This window comes from Vicugna pacos, unplaced genomic scaffold (assembly GCF_048564905.1).
Source record: "Vicugna pacos unplaced genomic scaffold, VicPac4 scaffold_21, whole genome shotgun sequence".
Classification (NCBI taxonomy): domain Eukaryota; kingdom Metazoa; phylum Chordata; class Mammalia; order Artiodactyla; family Camelidae; genus Vicugna; species Vicugna pacos.
The window spans coordinates 12,035,717-12,053,952 of record NW_027328742.1 but is presented as its reverse complement, the minus strand read 5'-3'; the positions used below and the strand labels follow the sequence as shown (position 1 = coordinate 12,053,952).

Below are 18,236 nucleotides of genomic sequence, written 5' to 3'. Positions count from 1 at the left end.
CAGAGCTCCACTGTGGGGGGGACGAAGGGCATGTGTTCCCCACCTTTAAGACAGAGGCTATCACGAAAGCCGATTCACAGTCTAGCTGTACTTCAACTCCAGAATTGAGTTTCTCTCTCAGCTCTCTGCAGGATTTCATGTTGGCCGACTGTCTGAAGATCCCTTTTGTGAGGGGTCCTTTCTGATTAAGGAAGAAAAGCATATCCTATGGGGAAACAAAGGAAACAAAAATCAAAATGGCACTTGACGGAGAAGGAGCCAGAGAACACATCGCTGCCTTCCCCGGCTGCCAGGGGCAGGGGCGGCCCTGCGGGAGGCACTGAAGGGCTGGGGCTGGACAGGCTGCCAGAGGATTAAAGTCACTTTGTGTGTGTGTGTGTGTGTGTGTGTGTGTGTGTGTGTGTCTAAATCTATTTTCTCCCATTTGTTCTTGCTACATTTCAATACTTGCTTTCATGCGACTGTCCTTTTTCAGCGATCCAATAGTCACTTCAAGGTACCTGTTACCTCATGTCCCTCCTGTCTCACTATTCTTTGCCCACTGTTCTCTAACACGAAATCTTGTCCCCAGACATGGAAATGTTCTTGCCTAACTCATCCTCCACTTGCTTGTCTTTCTTTTCTTGTGACTTTACATTTCATCCTACTTTACACTTCATCCTACTTCCTATATTGACTTCTTTTAAAATCTGGCTCCAAAATCATCACCTCTGGGAAGCCTTCTCTGTCCCATTCCATTCCAATCAGTGTTTCATTTTGCTTCCTTTCCAGCTGCGCATCCTATGCTTGCAGAGGAGGAACAAGTGGGTGTCGGAGACATGCAACCCACAGGACCTTAGACCTAGTTACAGCTCAGGCTTGCTGTGTGTGACTTTCAGTAAGCTTGAGGGTTTTTTTGGGGGGGGAGTGGGGCTTTAATTTGTAAAGTAGGAATGATGGAGATGGTGATGGTGATGATGATGATGGTGACAACTACCCTCTAAATCTGTTGTGAAAGACAAGCGATAAAGTGACTAGACTAGCGTCTGGTACTCACAGACACACAGCAGAGCATGAAGTGCCAGGCATCCGGGACGGTGCCTGAAGGGTACTGGACACTCAAAAAATGCTGCTTGACAGAGTTCATTTACTACCTTCACTGAAGACCATACACACTCAGTGGCTTTCACCTGATCTGTTGTACATACAAAAGGTAACTAAATGCCAGAGGATGTATCTTCATGCCTAAACACTTAGAATACTAATAAAAAGTATGAGGTTTAGTCCTTGCTGCTAAGGTGACTAAAAGAGTCATGTTCTGAACAACACAGGGTTCAAGAAAGGATGTGAGAGGAACGTGTGGGATAAAGTGCATTCTCCGTCCACAGAGCAGACAGACTCTAGTTTATCAGAGCAGGTTCATGCTGCTCCTTCCTGCGCCAGCAGACAAGACCATCTCTCCCCATCACGTCTGCCTTATGATGCTGCAATAGTTTAGTCAAGATTTGTATTCTTTGAAGTAATAGTAAAGGTTCTCAGCCAAAGCCATGAGTGTCCACAATTTTTCCACTTGGCGTAGATTTTCCCTCCGGAGCTCTCCTTTCCTGTTAAGTGTTACAGACCAAAACAAGACTTACCAAGATAGGTTTGGGTAGATTGTCATTCTCACAGATATCTGGCAAAGACACTCCAAAGAGCTGTCCCGGCATCAGAGACGTTGGTGACACGGGCTGGTTGTCCAGGTGGGTGCTCGAGCCTCGCCAGAAGGCCCAGTTAATGATAGATCTTCTTCTTTTAAACGTCTTCTGACCTGAATCTAAGGAAGAAGTGAGATTATTAGCAAAACTAATTTAATTCACTTAATCTTATTTCTATAGTTTCCATTGTATAGTATGCACAGCACCACGGCTCAGTATTTTATAAGGTAAGGAAACATTAAACGCTTGGGTTATTCTCCCCCCCCCCCATTTTGGGGACGTCACTGATCTATGTGCTTGAATTCTGGTACCAAATTTTCAAAGGTGAAAGGGCTCCCCGTTTACTGAACTTACAGCACAAAGCATTTCATACCAACACACAGGCCATTTTAAAGAGGAGACTAAGTGAACAAAAAAGCTGAAGATCAAATTAGACCACAATTCAGTAATGAGAAAAAGAAAGGAAGAAGGAGGAGGAAAAGGAGAGAGAAAGAGAGGGGAAAGGGGAGAAGGAAGAGGAGGAGGAGGAAGAAAAGGGGAGGGAGGAGACCTGGGGGAAGGGGAGGAGGCGTCGCTATGAAGGTGCTCTCTGAGAACAAGAAGGCTCTGCTACCTGATGCCCCACTCTGCTGTGGAGCACAGAGGCAGGAAGCTAATGCTCTGTGCCCCCCCCTTTCTCTCCAACTGCAGACTTTTCATGTATCTTTTTGGTTCCTGACTTTAAAAAGTATGTTTAAGGCAGCATGGATGGATGAAAACATGAGTGAGACTCACCCTTGCCACGGTAAAGTTTATAATCTTACAGGGGGACAAGACTGGTGATGGGTGGGTGGGGGAGAGCAAGTATATTAATAAATAAGACATCCTGAGGGAGGAACAAGGCACCAGAGGCGTTCAGAAGAACCATGAAGCACATCTGCCTCCCCGTCAGGAGAGAGGGAGTGGTCCTGCAGGCACCTGCATTGGATGTGAATTTGGAATCAACACGATTTCAACAGGTAGAGGATCCAGCATCATCCCTCATGTCTAGTGAGTAATCAATAAATCATTCTCGAACAGTAATTGAACTGAGCAGACATTTAGGTGAAACAAGACAGCAGGAACAAAACAGGCAGGAGAAAGGTCAGCAGTGAATCATGGTTTTGTGAGATCATAGTTCTAAAACAGTTCTGATGTCATCTGCATCTAATTTTAAGACAAAAATGGATGGATCTGCACAGGATCTGATACCTAAAAAGACAGCTCTTTAGGGTCCTTTTTGACCTTTCTGCCACCTACACCCCCTGGCCTAAACAAATACACACAGGTAACAGCTATAAACTCCAGGCAACACTTAAAGATATAAGAGCCGACCTGAAGACACTAAAGAGTGACCAAAGGAAGGCACAGAGTGGAGGTAACAGTTTGACACCTGGGAGGAAGGGAATGGCATGGCACTGGGTGAGTTTCCCACTTTTACAGCTTCTTCCATGAGCGTAGGACCCCGGGTTGGCAGGGGTGACTAAAACGTGGAGAGAAACCTATCCTCTTGCTGGTTTGAAAAAACTATAGAGAATGGAGATGGAGGTGACCACAGCAGCTGGAGGGTGAAGGGGGAACCCCAGGAAGGAGCAGACAGACTAGTGGGAGCCCCAACCCAAATAATGGCATGAATTCTGCCCAAACCTCTGGCTGACCCCCGAAGCCTGCGTTGCGTGGGGCAGATGCAAAACAGCTCTTGAGGCGAACGGGCCCACAGGTGGTGCCCACATAGATTCTGACTACATTTTTCACCAGGGACAGTGCATGAAACTGGTCATCACACTGTGGCTTTGAGGCCCTGACCCCCAGCCATGCTGCCAGAGATGGTGCATTACCCCCCAGCTCTCTCTGACCACGGGGCACGAAGGGGACAATCTCGGGGGGTGGGGCACCGAGGAGAACATTCGGGGGTTGGGGGACACGAAGGACACTATTCCGGGTGGTGGGGACACCGAAGGAGATGATTCCAGGGGGTGGGAGGGGCACAGTCGGCAGTGCCCAGTGCTCATTTCAAGCAAGTGTTTCATACTGTTTATTTCCTCAGCATACCCAACATAAACCAAATACTAAAAAAGCCACGTCGTGGGAAGATAATCAAATAGGAAACATTTTACTGAACAGCAGCTAGACCATCATCCACCCCTGGCTTCCTCAGGATACAAGAAGTGCATCATAAATGCTCATACACCCAGGTGTAAAGTTCTTTGTTTCAGGAGTCAGGAGCCCAGCTAGACTCCTGCTTCAGATATTTATTTGTGCAAGTTACTTATCCTGCTTCTTCACTTTAACATGAGAACACCACCTACAGCTAACAGCCTCACCGAGAGAATTAAGTAGGATAATGTTTGAAAAGTGTTACTTTGCCCAGGGCATAGGTCCACAGCAGCCTTGAACAGAGCTGCCAAGACACCAATCTCCTCCCCAGAAAGAGGACCTCCTCCCCACATCCATTCTCCACTTGTTTAACAGCCTTCTGGAAGTGTGTGGACAGGAAGAAATACCAGAATCTGCTTAACTAAAGCACTTTCTTCCTGTCCTGACATTCCCAACTTGCACCATCTTAAAGAACAGGAAAGAAAGCTGAACCCATTCTTAAATCCAGGAGGGGGTTCCTGTGTGCCAGCAATGCCAATCTGTGCAAATGTTTGTTGGGTATGTATGTTTACATATGATGAGTAGTTCTACTTAGTCTAGTTTCCTCACATTTAATCTGGTTTCATTATTTCTAAAACTATCAGAATTATTTGCTTTTTTTTTTAGCTTTCATACACTTCTTAGAAAGAATGCTCTATCATAAAGTTATGTACCCAGCTATCCTACGAGTGCAGAGGGTAAAGCAGAAATTGAGTCCTGAACTTTATTATAAATACTTTCAGCTGCAGCCATGTCTTTTACTATGTACAACATTCAATTTTAAAGCTCACGTTCCCTCTGGGACTGAGAGAAAAAAAATCTCATTAAAGTTTACTTTCTTGCAGAGCTTTAATACACAGCTCTTACTTTCCAAATGTCAAAGACTGATGAAAAGACATGCAATTGCTATAAAAACTGTAAGGGAGATGTAAATGCAGGGCCGGTGGATTTCAGGAAGGCTTAGCGTCCCAGACAGCCCCGACAAGGTCCAAGCCGGCGTTTTTCCATGCTTCAATTAGGGAGCTGAATATTAAAAAGTATAATTCTCAGAAGTCTGTCCTCATAGATTGTTAAAGAATAATCACAACAAAAACCCCTTTAATAAGATTTTAGCAAGATGGTGACATAGGAAGATCCTGATCTCACCTCCTCCCATGCACACACCATATCTACAGCTACCTATGCAACAGTTTTCTCTGGAAAAAAACCTAAAAACTGACAGAGAGACTGTCAAGTTGGGCAAATGAGAGGGAAGTGGCTACAAAAGGCTGAGACAATCTCACCGTAAAACCCATCCCTGGTGCAACAACCTACAGTTGGGAGGGAACTTAAAATCTCCTCAAAATCCAGACCTTCCCCAGAAGGAGTGAAAAGTTTGTACCCCACATAGGTCACCCCAACTTCTAAGGTCTGGCACCTGTGAGACAAACTCCTAAAACATCTCGCTTTGAAGGCCAACAGAGCTCACGCCCAGGAGATCTGTGGTCCATGGTGGACTGGGGAACAGTTCTTAAAGCACTTGTGTGCACACTACCCACCCCAGGGCTCAGGGCAGAGGCAGTTCTTTCCAAATCACTGACTTCATGTTAAAGAGACTCATTTCCTAATTTTAAGGCACTGGTCTGAGGGGCAGGGCCGCTGGGATACCCCCCAGAATATAAAATGGGAAAAGGACAGTCTCTTCAAAAGTGATGTGGGTTCATTTCTGGGCTCTCCATTCTGTTCCACTGATCCAGATGTCTGTTCTTGTACCAATACCATGCTGTTTTGATTACTGTAGCTCTGGAGTATTGTCTGAAGTCTGGGAGGGTTATTCCTCCCGCCTCCTTCTTTTTCTTCAGTAATGCTTTGACAATTCAAGGTCTTTTGGGATTCCATATAAATTTTATTATGATTTGTTCTAGTGGAAAAATTGGAGAGCAGTAAGTGAAAAGTGAAGCTGGACCACACCATACAAAAAAATTAATTCAAAATGGATCAGACGTGAATATAAGACCTGAAATCATAAAACTCCTAGAAGGAAACATGGGGGTAAATTACTTGACACTGGTCTGAGCAATGATTTTTTTTTTGCATTTGGCACCAAAAATGAAAAGCAAAGAAAGGAAAAATGCAGGAGTACATCAAACTAAAAAGCTTCTGCACAGCAAAGAAACCCATCAACAAAATGAAAAATCAACCTACTTCAATAAGTTGATGGGAAAAACTATTTGCAAATCACATATCTGATAAGGGGTTGACGTCTAAAATATATAAAGAACTCATATAACTCAACAGCAAAAAAATGAACAACCCAATTAAACATAGGCAGAGGATTTGAAGAGACTTTTTCCAAGAAACATATAAAGATGGCAACCAGGCACATGAAAAGATGCTCAACATCACTAATTCTCAGGGAAATGCAAATCAAAACCACAATGAGATAGAAACTCACACCTGTTAGAATGGCTATTATCAGCAGGACACAAATGACAAGTGTTGGTGAGGATGTGGAGAAAGGGGACCCGCACGCACTGTTGGTGGGAATGCAACTTGGGGCAGCCACTATGGGAAACAGCACGGGGGTTTCTCCAAAAAGTAAATATAGTACAACCATGTGACACAGCAATTCCACTGCTGGGTATTTATCTAAAGAAAACAAAAACACTACTTTGACATTTAATGACATTTAGTGATGAAGTAATGTCAAGCTACTTTCACACTTTTCTCGCCGTCTAAAGTCAAAACAAGAAGCAAGATCTCCATTCCCATAAAAAAAACTGCAGCAGTGATATTTTCTGAGCTCAAACTACATGTCTAGCAGTATTTACCTGCCTCAAGGTAAGTGCAAAGGATATTTCTACATTTGAAAATCCTGTAACTGTGCAATTGACCTGTGCAAAGGGGAATTTCATGTTTCAAAAGTCTTTCACTTCTACCTAACTTTCAAGTGGAAGTGATTAATATGCAATGAAACGACACGCCAAAAGGCAAATATCAAAAGAAGAATCTAACAAAATTCTACAAATATCTCTGAAGAGAGAAACATGCTCAATTAAAATTGTACACTTGTAGCGTTGGTATCTCAGTATTTGGCAGTACCTACTTGTGTGAAAAGGTATTTTCAAAGATGATGAAATACGTAAAACCTAATTACATATCAGAACACTTTCCAATCAATGGTGACAATTGGAATACTAACTTTGCACTTCAATTAAGTGAAATGTTATTCCCCCAAAACAATCCAATTCCTCTCATTAGTAGATCTGTACCACACAAAATTGTACTCTATTACTATGTATCGAATGTCATCAATAAAAAAAATTTGTTAAAATTTGCTTTTCCTCTTGTCATTTAAGTACCTGTGTAATACCGTCAATTCTGTCTCTTGATCTGCAAATTTTACTATCTGGCCCTTTACAGAAAAAGTCTATTGAGCCCTGCTCTAAGTCAGTGGTTTCCAAAGCAGTTGTTCATCAAAATCTTGGGCATTAAAAAAAATACAAAACTGGTTCACTTGTTAAAGTTTTAGTTTCACAGGTAGGTTGCCACCATGGGTCTGTAGTCACTCCATTCCCTTAGCGTGAATCATCTTACAGCTGCAACCAATCTTATCCTAACTTCCAACAGAGAGAAACAGAGGACTAACACACAGAGGGTGCCTACAGTTTAATTAAGCAAGCTGTTGACAAAGTTGGGTAAAACTCTTAGGATTCTTGACCCCTGATTGTTTTGGTCAAGTCAGTTAAAATAAATTTATTTTACTGACAAGGGACCCAGAGAAATCATTTTGAACAACATGGGTATAAAGATAGAAGAGTAAAACACCATTTTCCTCAGCTTAGTTATAAAGGCAACATTCCCTTTGTGTCTTCAATGAGTACCAGCAACAGACCTGTCAATAAAAGAATTCATTCAACAAATATTTATTGAATTCAATTTATATATGCAGACACTGTTTCAGGTGCTGAAAACATAGCAGTGAACAAAACAGACTCAACTCTCTGCCTTCATGGAGCTCACGTTTCAGGAGATGGAAAACTGTAATATCTCCATAACACCCCAAAGATGTGAGTAAACAGCCTTAGAGTTCAAAAACTCACTTTAACTCTGTGGGAGAGAGGAGGACTGGTGCAAATGCAGGGTCAGTTTTTATCACTGGTATTGGCAAGATGGAGGAGTCCTGACCAGTGATTTCAATAAACTATAAAGTTTGAGGCTAGGTCATCAACCGAAAGAGACAGGGCTGGACATGCATGTGTGTGGAGATGAGCATAAAACAGTGGCCACTGTCCATGGGGTATCCCAGTTTGTTCAGGTTTACAAAAGCAGCTCCAAAAATTCAGCATCAATTTTCAGCTACCCCCCCACCTCACACTTTTTGTTATGATACATATGCTTTTATTTCTATACAATCTTACTTTCAGACTGAGGGTTTAAAGCTCAAACATGGGTTAGGGTAATTAATGATGGTCCTCCTGTGTTGAGCACCACTTTTTATCACTCTGGAGTCTTTATTATGGGGAGGGTAACAGATGGCTATGTTCCCAGGGAATTCAGATTAGCTTAGCAGGCTAAGGAGAGATTTCGGTGGAAATTACCTTCATCTTCCCATGATCATCAGTGCCAGATCCAGGTAGGGCACCAGCGTCTCCTGACACCCATCACTGACGGCCTTCTTTTAATAATGTGATCATTTAGGGGGAACACACAATGCAATGCATTACAGTACAAAGAAGGCATTGAAGCACCTGCCGCACTGACTGGTGCCTTTGACTCTGCAGTGGGCATAAGGTTAAAGGGGGAAGGACAGTGAAGAAAGAACAGACCGTACCACAACCAACCGCTGATTACCCGTCAGTCACTCCTACCGCTGATTTATAAACCCATCTTCTAAAGCTCCATCTTTCCTTTCAAAACACTTAGAAAATTCAAAAGAAAAAAATACCTCATCTGGCTGGAAGTTTGGGTCTTTGCCTGTATAAAGGCAAAGAACTTTGAAAACTTGGTTTTCAGGAATGAAAAGTTTTGCTAAAAAAAGGCTCTCATGAAAGAGGAAGAAAACTCACCACCCAGTTGTTGGGCCACAGCCAGCCAGCTGGGCTTCAAGATGAAGTGGCACTGCTTCTCTTGGGGCAGCTGTTCCATGAGGAAGGGCTCTTGGAGGTTGGAAGGTGTCGGGGAGTCCTTCGACCCCCGCGTCAAGAGTGCCGTGTCTCGAAGGTGACCCATTTCAATCCCATAGGGGAATTCATGTCCTACACAGAGAAAAATCTAAATGTAGACTTTAGGCTGACTGGCACTGTGTCAGTATGAGCATGTGTGCTACAGGATGGAATGTCCTGCAATTTGCTCCTGGGACTTTTGGTATAAAGAATCCTTTTGTTGACTGAGCGATCACCATGCACACTCTTACACTTGGAGACCACTGTGTAATGCAGGTGGCCCCACCAAAGTAGTTCTTTTTGGGGGGGTGGGGGTAGAGAGGAGAAACAAAGAGGAAAAAGTCTTTAAAGAATATCTTGTTTGGGAATGCACAGGTTAGTTTGTGAGTTGCATCATGTTGACTTTTCCTATGTTCACATCTGAGAATACTGAAAGGCATTCTAGTTTCTCCTTTGACACTACCTACCTCTGTAAATCTTCAGCAAATCCCTGACCTCTCTCAGCCTTAAATCCATGATTTAAAATATTTATCCTACCCATCACACAGTATTATAAGGATCAAATAAGTAAAATTCAGTGGTTAATAGTATTTAAATACAAAGGGCAAATAACTATATATTTCAAAGATCACTATTATTACTATTATTCAGTACAAGATATCTGCCTGAAAGAAGACATTTTATACTCTTTATTAGTTATACACAATTAGAGTTACTCAAGGGCTGGCTTGTCTGACTTATGCTTCCCTCCCACCACGCCACTCTGAGGCCGTTTTTCACAGGCAATAGTTAGGAGGAAGACTGCAGGGCATGAGAGACACAAAAACAAGATTCAAAAAGGAATTTTCAAACTAGAAAAACTAAACCCTGGACATCTGACTGCAATATCAGTTTTTGCTCTTTAGTACGCTGAGTAATTTCATTTTCTCAATTCTTAAGTACCATTGTGCTGTAGATTTGTTTACTTTTTAAGTACAGAGAGTAAGGTCTCTTCCATTCCAGACTTATCACTGAATCTAATTCAGTGAACTTTTCCTTTTCATCTCGCATAGGCCTACAGTGTCAATGTTTCATTGATATTAAGTACTACAGCAACTTTCAGGGACGAAGGCAGAAAAATAAAGACTTCTATGACAGCAATAAAACAAAATTGATTTACCAAAATAGCCAGTAGCTAATCCACAACTGAAATTTGCAAGATGCAGTAAAATATACAATGGAGAATTGCTGCTAAGTAACAACCATGTCCCATATGCTATGTGTCTTTTTTAGTGAGTTAAAAATGAAGCTTCATGTTGTTTTAAGCCTGACAGTTACTACCTACATAGTTTTAATTAAATTAATATATTTTATTAAAACAACTATTTTAAGTATTTATTTGACTTTTCATCACAGATTTAATTGTTGCTCATTGACTTTTACACAAATGACAACATTAAGAAATAAACTGGAAATGCAGGGAATTTTGTGCTATGTGCATGATGGCTTGCTTTAAAGCTTGAGAATATACATTTCATATAAAAGTTTGGATTTAGATTATTCATATCACTTGAGACCTAAATTACACTGTAGTGATCTCACAGGTCAATGAAAGGATTACATGAGATAACTCATGTGATATGCTCTGCATAATGCTAGGCAGATAGCAAGCATTTAAAAATCATTAACAGAAATCGTCATCATCATCAGTGTCATCATCTCAAGATTTGCTACAGATGCTGTCCCTTATTTTAATTGCCCTACTTCCGTTAACTATACTGAAGGACTTCACTGATCAAGAAATATTTTTGTAGCTAAATGGTTTAAATAAGGTGAGATGTGACCTATTTACCAGTAATTCCTCAAAACAGATGCTGGGAAATTTGGCTGGAGAAATAGCAAAGTAGTTAGTTGGTAAGGTAGTACCTATTGCTAAAGAAGTCAATAAAGAGTCTTAGGAATCTAAACGGTTTGATTTCATTTTCTTTTTTGATGCCTAGCAAAGATCTGGGTACAGGGCAAGTGTTAAGTACTCACTGATAGATTAAGAGGCATGACTGGATCATAGGAGGTTTTCTATAGAGGCAAACGTTAGGAAAAGGAAAGGAGATTCAAGAACTAAATATGAAAAATAAATATACAGGGAAAATGGAATTCCAGCACATCTTGCTTTCTCTTAGAAAGAAAGTTTTAAAAGGTTTGACAAAATAGTTCTGTTTGTAAAGTGAAAAAAAAAAGAAAGGAAAATTGACATTTCTCTTCCCCTCTACACCACTGGTTGCTTGAATGAAGAGATATCATTTACCTGCACATAGGACATACTTGATATATGTATTTATTAAATGAATAGGTGAATATTACATGGGATTAATTATTTAATAGTATTTAAATTTAGGGCCATATGACCAATTCTCTGAGACATTTAGAACTATAATTAAAACACAATCCATCTTATATTTTCACAGAAACTTACCAATAAGTGGGTATGGTGCCTCTTCTTTGCTAGAATTCGCCCAGAAATGGTACTCTTTCTCAGAGCCCTTGGAGATAAAAGAATTAACAATCATTCTCTCACATTTGGTAACTAAACAAAGACATATTTTTTGGCATTTCTATGTTTTGCAAAAACATAGGGCCAATATAAATGCTTTCATGGTTCATGGGGGTGATATGGTTTTAAAAGGTGGTAATGCTGGTTCCTACAACCCATCTCTCCTCTAACCCCTAACAGAGGATTCAGAAATCTTGCCCTTTTCCCCTAGTGATGATGAGGGATCCATGAACTTCAGTGGAATCAGGCTCTCAGTATTATAAATAGGGTAGCCCACAGAATGTGAGATCACATACATGCCCTTGTGTAAAGTAAACAAACAAACAAACAAACAAACAAAACCAAAAAAAAAACCCCAAACCCTTCCTGGTTTACTAAAAGATCAATCTATCTTACTTAGAGTCCTGACTTCTGTTAGGTCTCTGCACTACTTAGCAAATACTAGAATTAATCTCCAATGTGCCCCTGCAAAGACAATCTTGTTATCCAGAAAACCACAACACTGCTGTGTCTGTGATGAAAAAGTAAAATCTCAGAGGCTGACTATTAAGTCAGCTGCTCCTGAGTGGAAAGAAAAGACTGACCAAGGGGCTTTGAGGAGACAGGTAGTTGGCACAGTGTACACTGGCTTTATTTTGGGCAAGTCCAGTCCTGGGGACAGAAAGGACAAGAATTCTGTCTAGAGAATAGGCCCAGTTATGGGAAACAATGAAACCGTTCACTAGCAGAATTACAACCCAGTAATACTAAAAATCCTATTTGAAAGAAATAATACCAAATTATACAGACTTTGCTGTATTGTCTAGAAGAGGATAAAGCAAAAATGTTTAAAGTGAAGTCAGAACAGAATGGCAATATTTAATATTCTTGCCTTTATCTTCTGATTAAAAATCATGACCCTGACCTTATAATGAAGGGAATTGGCTAGGAGATCATCCTGCCAAGTCCCCTCCCCTACTTTGTCACTTCCTTTCCTATCCTCTAGTCAAAAATTTTTATTGCAAACAGGAAGAGCAATCTAGTAAAAATCCTTTCTTTTCATGTAGTGTAGTGTACACATTAATAATTCCTTAGAGCAGTATAACCAGAGAGACTCAATTCCTAACTACACACTGAACAGAAATACTTTTGGGGTGATGAGACCGATCACTTACCCAAAAGAAAAGCATAAATAAGAAAATGAGTCATGTCATTAATTAACATCAATTTACATTTTTAAAAGATCACTCTGGTGCTTCAAAATGGAGACTGGGTCAGGGAAGAGCAAGAGAAAAGGTGTTAGGCATGTTAAGGACTTTCTGCAAAGGTACAAGAGAGATGGTGATGGTTTGGCTTGGACTACAGTGACAACAGTGGAGATGAAGTGGAGAAATTCAAGACATGTTTTGAAGTGATAGTCAACTGGCCTTTCTGATGGTTGCTATAGAGTGAGGAAATGCCAGGAGCTGAAAATGAATCCTAGATTTTTGGCTTGAACCACTGGGACATAGTACTATGAATTACAACAGACATGCACGTTAAGTACAAACAATAAGAGCTAACACCTTTTGAGTGCTTATTATATGTCAATGTTCACTCAATTTCACATTCGATTTTCCCCCCAAATCTCGAGGCGTTAGGTACTATTGTTATTTTCATTTTACACATAGGAAACTGAAAGGTTCAGTAGGTCAGTAGGCTAGGACAGAAACAATGTAGAATTGAACCTAGGTCATCACACTCCAAATTTCATCACAGTGTACAAAACCGCATCCTTGGCAACAGTTTCTAGGACCATGAACCACATTCGAGGCACTGGTAACACCACTGAATTCACAGACTCTCAGGATGACTAGCTTGAAAGATCCTACTGCTTTACTGCTTAGCGTGTTCCTTTAAGGCCTATTATTTAAGAGCATCTTATTTTCATAGAGTAAAAGATGTATCTGTCCACTGTGTATGCTTCTCAAAGCACTTGCTGCAGCATTATCTCTTTGATTCCCATTTTACAGATGAGGAAACAAACAAGTTAAGTGATTTTTGTCAAGATTACTGAGACAGTAATAGAGCTAGAACTAAAAGCCAAGTGAACTCATCCCATACAGTGGTCTGGCCAATAAACCTATCTTTAAAAATTCTGACCACTCAGTAAGAAATACATTTTACATCCCTACCCAAAATACATATACGGATGTGAAACAGAGAAAAAGAAGTTACACAAAACAGTCTTTACCCTTACTACCCTGCTAATATTTTCTTTTCTATTTCATTTTTAAATGTTGATTATAACTGGTAATTTAAACAACATTGATCCAAATCCTAGTAATTAACATTACAACCACATAGTAGACTTTTTAGAAATAAATCCCATGACTCACTCGGACTACCAAGCACTAGAATGGTGAGATGAAATCTGAAAAAGATCAGTCTGTTGAGTATTTGGGATACATGAAGATTGCGGTCCATGAGTGTAAATGGCAGTGTTCTCTGAGCTATGCTTTTGTAAATAATCTTTTATTAGTATTACTTTCTATTGCTCTGGGGGTCTGAAATCAAAGAGACATGCCTACTAATATTTGAAACAGGCGGAGACGCACTTTTCTGGAAAAAAATGTTAAAAGCAAAATGAAACAGTTCTTCAACCTTACTCCTGCTCTATAGGCAGTAAAATGCTGTCAAAAGACCAGACTGGCAACATCCATTTACTTTTTTAAAAAAGGAAAAGGAAAAGACTGGATTGGTAACGAGACAACCCATTATGTTTTATAATGAAGGACAGCATTTTAGGACAATGGCTTAAGATGCAAAGCAACCTATCATTTATTGGACAATACTACTGATACATGAGCAAGCTCCTCTAATGTGTTCTCCCCTCACCAGTATGCCTAATTACCGTTAGTAAAAAAAGGAAGAGATCTGTTCACGAATAGAAATATTTGATTTTTCCCAATTCCTTAAGTTTACAAGAATAAAAATGCTTTAAAATGCTAATTACTGAACATTCAATTACCGTCCCAAATACAGCTCTAACCTAGTGAGTCCCCCCCCCATCCGTGCATCTCTGAAGGGGACAAGCAACAAGGACAAACCTCAGCCTCAATACATCAAAGGCTGAGCCTGCACTACAGCGATACATCGAGTTCACCGACACCTAGATGGCTTGCTGACATGGTCATGGTCCTTGGGAGCTCACACACACTTCTGAACTTGGCGCACGGACGCACGGATCTCGCCGCTCTTCCACTGACCTGGAGCCCATCTGGATCCTGGTCAGAGGAGTCATGAAAGGCTGTAAGATTCTGACATCAGGGAGCCTCCGCGGTCCCTTAGGGCTCCAAAGATATAAATAAAATGCCTCAAGGCATTTCTTAAGGAAGAGTTAAGTTATCCCTCGAATCCCAACTTGGTTCCACAGAAGCTGGAAGGGCACCACCAGGACACAGAGCAAAAATGGCCAACTAGCAGAAGGTCTTGGGGGAGGGGAGGAGCGAGAGAAGGCAAGGCTAGAAACACCCAAATCAATCACTTGGAGAGAGAGCCAAGCCGCAGAGGCTGCCGCTCGCGGCCGCGTGCACTTGCGGAGGGAACGGTTCCAAGGAAACCTCACCCGATCGTAATGGACACGCCACAGGGCGGCTGTGTTTATCGGCATGGTACGCTGCAAGTTGTGGCCCGCATCCCTCCTCCGAGCTTTGACAGGGATCAAGCGCACTGTCGGCACAACCACACTGACACCCGGCCCCTGCCCAGCCCCGCCGATTCCTGGAGCCAGGACCGAGCGCAGGGCCAAGGCCCTTCACCGCAGCCCTCACGACCCCCCGCTGCAGCTCACCGGCCCCACCCAGCACGGTCTCAGGCTCCTCCATGGAGCTGACCGTCAGCATCCCCAGCACACCTAGGAGGCTGCCCACCGCCTCGAAGACCCGGAGTCCATCCAGGAGCGCAGCGCGAGGCGCGCACCCACTCCCCGACCCCATCAAATCACGCGGAGCGGCTGCGCCGCGGGGTCCAGGTGAGGGGTTGGGTCCCGCGGGCGATACAGCACGGCCGTCTACCTTACTCAGCGCGGTAGCCGCGCCCAGGCAGACGCCGCCGGCCTGAACGACGTCGGAGCTGACCCGGTCAAGAAGCGGTGATCGCCCGGGGGACTTCGGGCGGGGCGCCGAGAGCCGGCACCAGGAGGGGACCGGAAAAGGCATTGCCCGGCTCCCGGCCCCCGCCCCCGCCGGGGGCGGGAGCGGGGCCGCCTGGGCGGCGGTGGATGGGCTGCCGCGGGGTCCTCTGTGGAGCGAGTGAGACTAGACGCGAAGAGGCCAGGAGGTGCTGGGAGCGCCGCGGGCGTGAGGGCGGGTAAGGAGGGAATGGTCTGGAACAAACGGCACCGAACGCGAGCTTCGAACGTTAAACCCCACGGAGGTGACGGGCGCAGAGGGCGCGCGCCTGGAATGCGGCGGCGGCGGCAGCGGCCGCGGCGGGGGCGGGGTTCCGCTCGGCGTCCTCACCTTCTTGGTGCTGGGGCCGCCCGCGATTCGAGACACTCCTGTCAGGGAAGAGGAGCGCCCCGGCTGCCCCCCTAGCGTCTCCTGTTGGGGGGACATCGCTTCCAGGAAGAAGACTTCCAAGCAAATCCCAGCCCAAGAGGAGGCTACGCAGTCCTGTCCGCGGGACGGCGGCCGGAGTGCCTAGGACTCGCAGCGCAGAGGCGGCTGCAGCGCTCAGGAGGCGCGCGGAGCTCCGGGTCCGGGACGCGCACCTCCCGTCGGGGCCATGCACCGCCGCCCGCCTTCCGGAGCGTGGCTGCAGGCAACTGCGGCGGCGGCCACCCCGCCTCGGGTCCGCCCACCGTGCCAGGCGGCCTGCGCCGGGCCCGCCCCCGGCTGCCCTCCTCTGGCCACGGCCCTCCCTGTGGCGACCCGGCCTGCCGCGCGCCTTTCTAGATACACATTAGGAAACCGGCCACCGACTGACCTTCTCAGTCCGCGATGCCGAGTGGGTCCCGTCCGAAGGGGCTCAGCGGCCGGTGTCACTAACCGGGCCTCTAGCGCGCGGATGCGCGCCACTCCCGACGCACAGCCCACTCGCCCCCGACCCCATCCCTTCCCGCGCTGCGCCCGCGGGAAAGGCGCCGCGGCAGCCCATGCATCGGCGAGGCCGTGGCGACCTCAGACCGAACAGAGGAGCGCCGGTGATGCCTGTCAGGCTTTCTCCGTGCAGCAGGGGGGGCCTCCGCCCCCCGTCCCGCCCTGCCCCGCCCCACCCGGGAGGCCCGGGACGGAGTCGCGCGTCGCAGAGGGGTTTGGAAGCACCGGCTGACTTCCTGTGCAATCCTGCACGTTAGCCTCCCGGGGGGACCTGCGCCGGCTTCTGCAGCCGCCAGGCCGGGCCGGGCCGGGCAGCAGCCCCCACGCAATTTGCACCGGCGTTTTCCGCTGTCTGTGAGCGGCAGAGACCCGGGCATTCCAAAAGTGCAAGCGCAATTAGGGAAAACGCACGCAGAGAGCGGACTCCGAAATTTGGCTTCTCAAGAAGGCTACAATATGCGGAAATGTTTACCAGGTATGGGTGCTGAGAGCATAACTTCCTGTCAGCCCGAATAGTGGCAAATTTTTTTAAGGCCAAAGAATAATCAGAGGGAGGGGATTTGGAGGCGACCCGGGCTGAGTTGAGCATTGCCGCACTTTGCAGGACTGGCTGACTTGTGCGGATGGTTGGGTAGGTGGCATTCTTCCCTTGGAGTCAGGACTGCAGAAAGGGCGGATTAGTGATGAAGCACGCCACTCTATGATACTAGCTTGTTGAAGGGGTTTGTTTGTATTTGTGATAAGAAAGAAACAGATCGAGGTTCCTGCCGGATTGGACTGTTACCGGGACAGGTTGAGGAAGAACAGGGTTCTGGCCGGCCCTATTCCAAACAGGAGTTGCTGTCCAAAACACACCCACACGTACACACACCCACACACAAACACCTCACCAAAGCCCGGAATTGTTTATAGTGGAAGTAATGGGGGGAAAATGTTCCAGCCCATTTTGAGCCTTGTCCATCTCATGTGGTTTAAAGTAGGCTTACACAGGCTTTTTAAATCATGCACACATACACATATATAATTATATAAGTCATGCTAATACATATGTATGTGGATATATATGTATATGTGTGTATATACGTGTTTATATCTGTATGTGTATACACACACTCACAAACACACAAACACAGGATTGAGCACACCTTCTGTAGTAGCAAAAGATAATATTTATTGAATGCTTTCTTTATATCAGACACTATTCTAAGCATTTTAATATATTAATTAACGTAAATCTACCTTATAATCCTACAAGGTAGATATCCACACACGTGATTTTACACATGGGAAATCCATGCTGCAAAGATGTTAAAAAACTTGTTAAACACCTGGTAAGCAGTGAAGCCAGGCTTGAAACTACGGCGTCTGCCCGCAGGTCAGGCTCTTAACCACTTGGATTTACTGTTTCTCCTGTGTGTTACTGCCGCCGGCCCGCCCCCCTGGCCATAGCCGGCCTGCCTCCCAGGGGCAGGCTGACAGGGGGAAACTCCTTCCAGGAAGCTCTGGCAGCAGAGGCCAGGCGGCGGGGGAAGTGGGAGCAAGTGGACTTGCTCTCCCAGGACAGCCGCCCTGTCCCGCCTCCGCCGCCTCCGCCGCCACCCCCACTACCACTACCACTGCCACTGCCACTGCTGCCCGCTGTCCATCCCGGGGGCCGAGGGCCGGGCTAAGG

The 18,236-nt window shown here is 44.8% G+C and overlaps 1 protein-coding gene and 1 long non-coding RNA gene across 2 annotated transcripts in view; both read right to left on the bottom strand.

Annotated features, from left to right (window-relative positions):
* The window catches only part of LOC140694427 (rho GTPase-activating protein 20-like), a 29,670-nt gene extending 13,846 nt beyond the window's left edge, over positions 1–15,824 (bottom strand). The window contains exons 1-5 of the mRNA XM_072957681.1: positions 15,539–15,824; positions 11,427–11,493; positions 8,879–9,067; positions 1,617–1,795; positions 44–205 (exon numbers count right to left, since the gene is read on the bottom strand). Of these exons, the coding sequence (XP_072813782.1) occupies positions 44–205; positions 1,617–1,795; positions 8,879–9,067; positions 11,427–11,493; positions 15,539–15,682 (741 nt within the window). The 5' untranslated portion in view covers positions 15,683–15,824. The remainder of the gene's footprint in view (positions 1–43; positions 206–1,616; positions 1,796–8,878; positions 9,068–11,426; positions 11,494–15,538) is intronic.
* On the bottom strand, positions 7,464–8,796 carry LOC140694276 (uncharacterized). The gene is made up of 2 exons (XR_012070014.1): positions 8,411–8,796; positions 7,464–7,704 (listed from the first exon to the last, which is right to left on the bottom strand). It is a non-coding gene; the product is annotated as an uncharacterized lncRNA (long non-coding RNA).
* Positions 15,825–18,236: the final 2,412 nt, after the last annotated feature.